General features: G+C 43.8%; 1 protein-coding gene across 2 annotated transcripts in view; it reads right to left on the reverse strand.

Annotated features, from left to right (window-relative positions):
- Positions 1-2079: 2079 nt before the first annotated feature.
- RHNO1 (RAD9-HUS1-RAD1 interacting nuclear orphan 1) overlaps positions 2080-10681 on the reverse strand; it is a 9782-nt gene continuing 1180 nt past the window's right edge. Inside the window, exons 1-3 of one of the 2 annotated variants that reach the window (XM_006763532.2) lie at positions 7124-7214; positions 4389-4640; positions 2080-2938 (exon numbers count right to left, since the gene is read on the reverse strand). In XM_006763532.2, coding sequence (XP_006763595.1) covers positions 2375-2938; positions 4389-4556 — 732 coding nt within the window. In that variant the 5' untranslated portion in view covers positions 4557-4640; positions 7124-7214 and the 3' untranslated portion in view covers positions 2080-2374. Of the gene's footprint in view, positions 2939-4388; positions 4641-7123; positions 7215-10681 lie in introns of those variants that run through there. The other variant, XM_015563756.1, reaches the window with a different exon arrangement.

Below are 10681 nucleotides of genomic sequence, written 5' to 3' on the forward strand. Positions count from 1 at the left end.
GGTTCTAAGGCGTAGGAACTCCGAGTCGGAGGCGCCTGCGCCCGAGGGGATGACGCGCGAGGGCTGGGTGCCTGGACCACTGTGCGGGCGGGGCCCGAGGATGCTTCCCCGCTGGGAAGCAAGTGGGTCAGAGGAGCCGCCCAGCCCCCACGAACTGAGCGCCCTCCCCGCACCCCCGTGGTGTGTACACAGACCCCCGAGAGGGTAGCGGGAGCGCTACCCGAGGTCTGTAATATTAGAACTTACAGAACTTACAAAAATTAAGTTTAATTTATAGCATTCCAAGGTCAAAGTTGTTTCCACATTGGGTTTGCATTCTAAGAAGGCTAGAACTGGGCACAAGCTAGGAGGGCAGAGCTTTGCACTGGGGCTGGGTCAGCTTCCATTCGCTGTGACCCTGAACATGGTTCATTATTTGTGCTTTAAATTCCCATCTATACAGTAAAAAGAACAATCCTTGCTAGTCTACCTAGGCCTGGACCTGACACAGAGTAGGTTCTAAAAGCTGAGTGAGATGCTGGTTGTATGGTGAAAGCACAATGAAGACATTTTGTTGACTGGGCAGTTCAACAATACTAAGAAGTAGTGTTCTCTGAAAAGTTCCCACATTTTTTATTATATACTTTTTAAAAAAATCCTCACTCGAGAATTTTTTAATATTGATTATAGATAGAGAGGGGGAGAGAGAAATATTGATTGGTTGCCTCCCGTACCTGCCCCATGGGGGCTTGAACCCTAAACCTAGGTACCAACAACCTAGTTATGTGCCCTGACCAGGTATCAAACCTGGTTGCTATATGGGAGGACACTCCAACCACCTGAGCTACCTGGCCAGGGCTATTTACATACATCTTAAAGTTACTCCTTTTTAACAAAATTATTTTTATTGATTATTAGAGAGAGAGAGAAACATCAATGAGAGCAAAACAATGATCAGCTGCCTCCTGCAAACCCCCTACTGGGGTATGAGCCTACAGCCCAGGCATGTGGCCTGACGAGGAATCGAACTGGTGACCTTTAGGTACATGGGACTATGCCCAGACAAGTGAGCCATACATACCGGTCAGGGTTATCTACATACATTTTAAACAGTTACTCCAAGAAATCATTTTTTCATTCTACTTAATATTTACAGATTGCCCTGACCGGTTTGGCTCAGTGGATAGAGCATCGGCCTGCGGACTGAAAGGTCCCAGGTTCGATTCTGGTCAAGGGCATGAACCTTGGTTGCAGGCACATCTCCAGTAGGGGGTGTGCAGGAGGCAGCTGATCGATGTTTCTCCCTCATCGATGTTTCTAACTCTCTATCCCTCTCCCCTTCCTCTCTGTAAAAAAAAATCAATAAAATATATTTTTTTAAAAATATTTACAGATTTTTTTGGTTGGAAATAAAAAATCAAAACAGCAAATCTAAGTATGCTCCCTTTATCTTCCTGATTTTACAATAACCACTAAAACAGGGCTTGCTGCCTTTTGTCATCTTGCCTTTCAACAGAAGAGCCAAAGTTGCACAGGTGTCGGCTCAACTATAAAGTCAGAATTTGCTTTGATTTTTTTCCATCCATGGGGTGATAGAGGAAGCTGCCACTGAGCACAACAGAGTTGGTACTCAAAAATGTGGAATGAGCCCTAATGGGTTTGGCTTAGTGGATAGAGCTTGGCCTGCGGACTCAAGGGTTCCAGGTTCGATTCCAGTCAAGGGCATGTACCTTGGTTGCGGGCACATCCCCAGTGGGGGGTGTGCAGGAGGCAGCTGGTCGATGTCTCTCTCTCATCGATGTTTCTATCTCTCTATCCCTCTCCCTTCCTCTCTGTAAAAAATCAATAAAATATATATTTAAAAAAATCAACCACAGAAAGCATGAATGGGTGGAACAACAAATCGATGTTTCTCTCTCTGTCTCCCTTCCTCTCTCTCTCTAAAATCAATAAATAACAACAACAAAAAAAGTGGAATGAATTAGTTTGAATAAGGTGATTAAAGGATTAATGAGTAGTGGTTAAATCAAACAATTTAGACCTTTAGTGGCAGAGGCAGTGTTGCTGCATTATTGGCAGTCAGAAGCAGGGTTCTCTAAAAACTTTCTGCAATCATTTATTTAAACACAATTTAAACAGTTACTACAAGATATTTTAAAATTTTAAACAGTTAATACAAGAAAAATATAAAACACTAAAAACTGTTTATAAATTTTAAAAAGCAAATCTTGGAACTGAATTCCATCCAAGGTTCTGGTTAAAATACCTTTTTTCTTGATGTTATTGGTATTATTTCCATTTTATTCTATTGAATTCTTCTGTAAGTCAGAAAAGTAACTTTAGCAACTCTATGAACAGCAGCAATCACTTTCTTGAGATTACTGATGCAATCCAGTCAGTTTTTCACAAGGAACTGGCTTTTGCTGAGCTTCCCTCTCTCCCTGAGGTAAGTGAACAGGTGCTGTCGTCTCCTCCACGTGACCTTCACCCCATACTTCTCCTCAGGGGTGTCTTTAACCAGAACAGACCCAGGCTCTGGGCTCTCAGGAGTGCTAGTGTGAAGGGAGCAGCTTGGCAGGCTGTTTTCCTTCTGATCTGGGGGAAGCCCCACCTGCTTCACAGAAGATGACTCTGGGGTCTGGATATCAGGTGCAATGAACATATAAGGTAGGTTTTGAAGTTCATGTGCTGACATTTCCCCATAGCTTGGGGGACTGAGCATTGGAACTATGGGCCTTCCGGAAATGTCCTTTACTGAGTGATTGGGGCTCTGCTGGATCAAGGGGCCTCCAAGTGTGGCTGAACTGGAAGAAGACTGTGGACTCTCAAATGTTAGATGTGGAAACTTGGAGGTGGCAGATTTTCGATTTGAATGTCTTGGCTGGTCTCGGTGTTGATGTTTCCCTTTCCTGTTGGCTAGGAACCAGCTTTCTGCTGTTGTATCAAACTGAGGTGATACCTAAGGGTCAAAAACAAAAAAAGGTGAGGACAGCTACATACCAAATACAAACCTAAGGGAAGAAATTATACCCAATGACCAGAGATCAGAATCCTAAATGGGACTCACTATGGCCCTGGCCGATTTTGCTCAGTGGTTAGAGTGTTAAGCCTTGTACCAAAGGGTCACAGGTTCAATTCCTGATCAAGGGCACGTACCTCAGTTGCAGGTTCAATCCCTTGCCCCCCTATTGGGGTGAAAGCACGAGGCAACCAATCGACCCATGAAGTATCGACCCATGAAGCAGGAGATTATGGTGCAATTCCTAGTCAGGGCACACGCCCTGGTTGAGGGCTCAATCCCCAGCAGGGGGTGTGCAGGAGGCAGCCCAGCGAAGATTCTCTCTCTTCATGTCAATAAAAAAAAATTTTTTTAAATTGTGAAAAGTATATATTTCCTCAGGTGAGGATTAATAAATTGAACCCACTATTGTAAGGGACACAAAACAAAAATACCTGTTCAATGGGATATTAATAGAAAGGGATATGAGCTTGGGCAATCTATTTGATCTCTCTGGCCTTCAGTTTCCTCATGTGTAAGAAAGGGGCAATGCCTCTTTTTCTTTATCACACTATATAGCTGCCACTTGTTTAACTATCTTTAAACTTTGAGGGCAGAGACCAGCAGTTTTATTCACCATTGATCCCAGCACCTAGCAGAATGCCTGCACAAAAGCCCCAGGTAAAGAATGAATGTCTGAATGCAAGAATAGGGAGTGAGATTGTAGATTGAAAGCAAACAGCACAGGACCTGGCATGTAATCAGTTCTTAATAATTGTTCAGTCTTCTTCTCATCCACTGGATTCTAACATTTACGTTTCTTTTACAACCATGAGCAAATATGTCTCTCCTATGCAATCCTGAGCAGTTTATATTTATGAAGCACTCCTAAGCAGATGTTATGCTTTAGTCTGGTCCTCTTGCTATACTACTTCCCAGACATACAGTAGCTATATGGGCTTTTAAGCTGTCAAAATATGACATAGGCCATTTCTGTGGGGTTTTTTCGAGGTTCAATCTATTAAACAGTAAACAGAGTAATTAGCTCAGGAAACAATCACATTTTTCACTAGTTCTGCCATTTATCTGGATTTTCTCACCCAGCTACTGGATAGTGAAATTTTTATACTAAGCTCTTTCAGTCAGAGGAATGTGTGTGTCTGTGTGTGTGTGTGTGTGGGGGGGGGACTTCAATTCCAACCAATTCAGATTGAACTTTCTGAGTTCAGTTTGAAATTAGAAAAGAAGATACAGCAGAAGAGATGGCTGATGAGACAGAAAGAGTATATTGCCTCCTTATCCCTGCCCCATGAGTCTTATTCTTTGAAGGCCCTGGTTCAAGGAGCAGAAGAAATCAGTATTTTGAGAAGCCTAACAGAGTAAAAGTCAAAGTAAGAAACCCATGGCCTACCCAGGAAGTGATGGTGTTGTGGTCAATGGGCTTGCTGGGCACCTGTCTAGTGTGGGTGATGGGAAGCTGTGGCGATCTATAGCGGTGTTTGGGGCCCTCCAGGGGCTGTTGGTGGAATAGCAGCTGGGCTTTCTGGGATGTTTGGCGGCGTTTTTTTCGGGGAGGCATCAATAGGTGATTGAAGAGCCGTTAGTAGCCACATGGTGCTGGGTGTAGTCAGGTACCAGGAGAGGCTCCAATTCCAACCCATGCCTGCAGAGAAGAAACAAAAGCTCTTACTCATACTCTGCCAGTCTGTTCTACTATCAACTTACCACTCCTACTGAAAGATGTGGGAAGTACAGCTTCCTAACCTACACCATCAAGTTAACAACAGTAGTTCAGAAAAAACACCCCCCCCCCAAAAAAAAAAACAGTAGTTCACATGCAATATCTTTTTTTTTTAATATATTTTATTGATTTTCCACAGAGAGGAAGGGAGAGAGATAGTTAGAAACATCGATGAGAGAGAAACATCGACCAGCTGCCTCCTGCACATCCCCTAGTGGGGACGTGCCCGCAACCCAGGTACATGCCCTTGACCGGAATCGAACCTGGGACCTTTCAGTCCGCAGGCCGATGCTCTATCCATTGAGCCAAACCGGTTTCGGCCACATGCAATATCTTATTGAACATGTGTTAAGTGTCATGCTAGGTGTTGAGAATTTAACAATGAAAAATAATTTATTCTATACTCATTTATTGAATGCCAAGGACTTGTGGGACACAGAAGTCAGACTGTCTCTGTTTCAAAGAGCAGGAGAGATAATTACAATAATAGGGCCAATGCTTCCACTCATCCCAAGGGAGGCTTTCTACAAAGGTATAAAGGGCAAGGGAAAGCTGGGAGGGCACTCCAGGCTGAGGAGCAGCGCACACAAAGCACAAAGAACGTGAAGGAGCATAGGAATTCAGGGAATCACAAACCCCATGTAGCTGGACCCAGGTATGAAGAGATGAATGGCAAGAACGAAAGCTGGACATGGTGTCAGGGTTAGTTCAGAAAAACCAGGCATGCTCTTGTCGGTGTGGCTCAGTTGGTTGGGCATCATCCATGCACAGAAAGGTTGCCAGTTGATTCCCAGTCAGGGCACATGCCCAGATTTCGGATTCATGCACCTGGTCTGGTGCATACGGGAGGCAACCAATAGATCTCCCCCCCCCCCTCCCATTTCTCTCTCTCTCTGAAATCAATAAAAACATTTAAAAGAAAAAAGAAAGAAAAACCAGGTGTATCATATGAGTTTGGATTGTAGCCCAAGGAGTCATTGAAGGATTTCAAGCAAAAAGATATGATCACACTTGGATTTTTTAAACTTTTCATCCCATATCATTTTATTTTTTTTTAAATATATTTTTATTGATTTCAGAGAGGAAGGTAGAGGGGAGAGACAGAAACATCAATGATGAGAGAGAATCATTGATCTGCTGCCTCCTGCACGCCCCCTACTAGGGATTGAGCCTGCAACCCAGGCATGTGCCCTTGACTGGAATCCGCATGTCGATGCTCTATCCACTGAGCCAAACCAGCTAGGGCCCCAGATCATTTTAAGCACACACAAAAGTAGACTAAATAATATAATGAACCCCTATGTACCCATCACTCAGCTCCAACAACCATCAACCCATGGCCAATCCTGACACATCCATACCCCTAACCTCATCTCCTTCCCCTGTATTATTTGAAGAAAATATGATATTCCCAATCATTATATCATTCCTATTAATATTATCAAGTGTTCGAATTTTCCATTGTCTCATAAATGTCATAATTGGTTTTTGTTTTCTTTGTCTTTTAGACAGGTCATCCTGGCAACAGTGTGAAAAGAGAAAACAAGTGCCCTGGAAGTAAGAGGACCACTTCTAGGAGGTACTGTGTTACCTAAGTGAAAAATGGTGAGGCATGAACCTGAGTTGTCAGTGGAGATGGGAGGCTGGGGACAGAGGCAGAATCAACAGGACCCAGAAAGTAATAAAAAGTCTGGAAAAGTATCCACTGAATCTGGTAACCAGATTATTGGTATTTGTTGTTGTTGTTGTTGTTAATCCTCAACCAATGATATTTTTTTCCATTGCTTTTTTCAGAGAGTGGAAGGAGGGAGGGAGGGGAGAGAGATATATTGATGTGAGAGAGACATATCAATTGGTTGCCTCCCAAACACACCCCAACTGGGGGGGGGGGCGGGGGGAGATGGGAAGTGAACCTGCAATCGAGGTATGTGCCCTTAACCAGGAATCGAACCCAAGACCCTTCCGTATACAGGCCGATGCTCTAACCACTGAGGAAACCAGTCAGGGCTAACCAGGTCAATTTTAATATAAGCTTCGTCAATGTAATGGTAGAACAGAAGTTCGAATGCAATAGGTAGAGAGGTAAGTGGGGGGGTGCAACTGAGCATCCTAGACTTAGAAAACCACAGAAGGCAGATTGGTTCCACTATACATTCATGATTCAGTTTTTCAGTTAACAACAACAACAACAACAACAAAACATACCCTGATTTATGTCACTAGGCAGTGGAGATACAGGTTAAAAAACGGGGGAGGAGAAAATCTCTACCCTCAAGAAACTAACATTTTTAAACTAATACCTATTTGTTCCTTCATTCAACAAATATTTACTGAGCGCCTACTGTGTGCTAGGTACTATTCCAGGTGCTGGAAATATATACCAGAGAACAAAATCAAATACCTACCCTATGACACTTATATCTTAGTTGGAAGTGATAAGAGGTATGGAGAAAAATCAAACAGGATAAGGGATTGAGCTGACTGGGTGTTATTTTAGACAGGGTTGTCAGGGGAAATGTATCTGAAAAAACAATATTTGAGCAAAGACCTGAATAAAAAGGGAGAACAAGCTCGGCTGGTGCGGCTCAGTGGTTGAGCACCGCCTTTTAAACATGAGGTCACCGTTTAATTCCCAGTGGGGGGTAGGGTGTGCAGGAGGCAGCTGATCAATGATCTCTCTCATCATTGATGTTTCTATCTCTTCCTCTCCCTTCCTCTCTGAAATCAACAAAAATATATTTTTAAAAAAGAAAAAGAAAGGAGAACAAGCAAACAATAGAAAGATGTGAGTGGCATGCACTCTTCCTCTGGGGAGCATGCTGCACCTTCCCCTTCTCCTTTTCTTCCCCCACAGGCAAGCATCTCCTAAACGCTAAGGGACCCCAACCAGAGGAGCAGTGGAAGCGGCTGGTCCTCAGTTAACCCCCTGAAGCTGTCTCCAAGGCCCCCTTTTCTCTGACTTCCCAGTGAGCCAAAGCAGCCCAGCCTAGGCTTTCCTGTTACTTCTTCAATGCTAAGCTCTTCCTTATTTCACTGTCTCCAGCTTTAAAAAACATCCCATGTGAATGTGCTTTTGCTGCGGCCAATAAAATTCTTGCTTGCTATACTAAAAAAAAAAAAAAAAAGATGTGAACGAAGAGTAGTCCAGGCTGTAAGAATAATAAGTGCAAAGTGAGAATATGCCTGACTCTTTCAAAAAACAGTAAGGTCAGCAAGGCTGACAAGGAGAGGGTAGGAGATTAGAACCAGTTCATGTGACACTGGGCTTTATAGGCAAGGTTAAGGACTCTGGATTGGATTATTGCTAATGTGATAAGAAGCCACTGAAAAGTTCTGGACAGAGAAGTGACATAATCTGATTTATAGTTGTGGGTTTTTTGATTGATTGATTGGAGTGAGAGGAAGGGAAGGAGGAAGAGAGGGAGAGAGACAAGCATCAGACTTGATGTTCCATTTATTTATGCATCCACTGGTTGACTTTTTCTCCTATGTATCCTGACCAAGGATTGAACCCACAACCTTGGTGGATGAGGAAGACACTTTAACCAACTGAGCTACCCAGACAAGGCTGATTTATACTTTTAAAAAGTATATTTTTTTATTGATTTCAGAGAGGAAGGGAGAGGGAGAGATAGTTAGACACATCAATGATGAGAGAAAATCACTGATGGGCTGCCTCCTGCACCTCCCAGGCATGTGTCCTGACCAGGAATCAAACCATGACTTATTGGTTTATGGGTCGACGCCCAACCATGAGCCACACCAGCCAGGCTGATTTACGCTTTTAAAAGATAACTTGAGGCGCTTTGTGAGAAAAGGTGGGTTGGGGAAAAGGGGCTGAGAAAGGAAGCAGGAATCCAGTGAAGAGGTGACACTGGTAGCAAGGATAACAGGGAGAAGTGTGGAAATTAACCAGCCTCAAGTGGACACTACTGTTGTGTAGCTATCCTACTATGTTTATGTATTAACTCATTTTCCACAAAGATTATCTTAAAACTTTTCCACTTTCTTAAAACTTTAGAACTCTCCTTCTCTATCAATAAATGACCTATTTCCTACTTCACAAAGAATACAGCAAACATCAAAAGACATTCATTTTCCAGAAATCATGCAAACCTGCATATATCTGTAGCCATCCCCCTTTTTTCTTCTGTAATTAGAGGTCAAGTCTCTTTTGCTCTCTTTTTAAAAAAATATATTTGTATTGGTTTCAGAGAGGAAGGGAGGCGGAGAGATAGAAACATCAGTGATGAGAGAGAATTATTGATTAGCTGCCTCCTGCATGCCCCACACCAGAGATCAAGCCTGCAACCTGGGCATGTGTCCTGACCGGGAATCAAACCATGACCTGGCTCATACACAGGTAGACGCTCAATCACTGAGCCAGGCTGGCTGGGCCCCTTTTGCTTTCTAAGGCCTTTCCCTCTGGTTGTGCTTTGGAGCCAACCATTTCAATAAATATCTAAAGGTAGATGACCTAAGTATTTATATATTTAGCTTAGAATTCTCCACACTCAGGACTCATATCCTGCCACTTAATATATCCTGCTGTCTATTTAACAGCCACTAGATGTCTCAAATGCACTTCAAACTTAATATGTTTAAAACTGGATTCATGATTATTTCCCCTGCACCCATGCCACAAAAGTGATTATCCTCCAGGGCCCTTGCTCAGGAAATGGTATAATTCATTCAGTTACGCATCCAGAAACCTTAGCATTTCCCTTCCCCTCTCCCATCTGACCCAACACCTCTTCAACATGTCTTCAAGAATTCCCCTTTCTCCTCCCTGCGTCTCTCTCCCCACCTCCCCCCACCACCCTTCAAGTTCCAACAGTCCAGGCGTTGATAGTTGCAGTAGCCTAACTGTTCTACCCTAATCCACTCTGGCACCCCCTGCAGAGACCTTTTAAAAAAGCCTTTGTACTCACCATGCTTCCTCCAGCTACACAACCTTTCACACCTTACTCCCTTTGTTTTGAGGGTTTCCCTCCCTTCTTTGCATAAAGACATCAGATCTTACCAAGCTTTAGTTCATCAGGAAAAGCCTTCCCTGACCTACCAAGGCAAGATCTTATTATAGATACTCAAAGTTATCACTGACCTCTAATTATCACTTCACGGCTATAACTCTCCACTAGCTTATTTTTTTAAATATATTTTTATTGATTTAAAAGAGGAAGGGAGAGAAACATCAATGATGAGAGAATCATTGATTGGCTGCCTCCTGCATGCCTCCAACTAGGATCGACCCGGCAACCTGGGCAGGTGCCCTGACCAGGAATCTGTGACCTCCTGGTTCATAGGTAGATGCTCAACCACTGACGCACACCGGCCGGGCTCCATTAGTTTGAGTCTTCAAAAACGTCTGTGCTCCCTCTTTCCTTCCATTAGACTGTGAACTCAAACCTCTTCTGCCATTGTATCCTAGCAGGGCCTGGAACACAGTAGGTGTTGAATAAGTTAGCAATACTATATAGAAAAGGTTGGTTTGAGGGGTAGAGGTGGATGAGACGTCAGTATTTGAAGATCTGGAGCGGAGGTAGGGTTTATGGTGTGTAATTTTTTTTAAGATGTTGGAAACTTGCCCAGCAGCATGGCTCAGTGGCTGAGCATCGAACTATGAACCAGGAGATCACCGTTCATTCCGGGTCAGGGCAAGTGCCCGGGTTGCGGGCTCGAGCCCCAGTGTGGGGCGTGCAGGAGGCAGCGGATCGATGATTCTCTCTCATCCTTTATGTTTCTATCTCTCCCTCTTCCTTCCTCTCTGAAACCAAGAAAAATACAGTTTTTAATTTAAAAATGTTGGAAACGTGATGAAGAGAATATGCTGCCCTTCAGACTCTCGATGTGGCCGGGCGAAGTTGACGATCGTTGGCTGTTGGTTCGCGGAAACGACCAAGGTAGAGGCAGGCCGGTCCCGAGGACGGCGGGCGGAGGGCCTGGGTGCTCCGGAAAGCGAC

The sequence above is a fragment of the Myotis davidii genome, unplaced genomic scaffold (assembly GCF_000327345.1).
Source record: "Myotis davidii unplaced genomic scaffold, ASM32734v1 scaffold1219, whole genome shotgun sequence".
NCBI lineage: Eukaryota > Metazoa > Chordata > Mammalia > Chiroptera > Vespertilionidae > Myotis > Myotis davidii.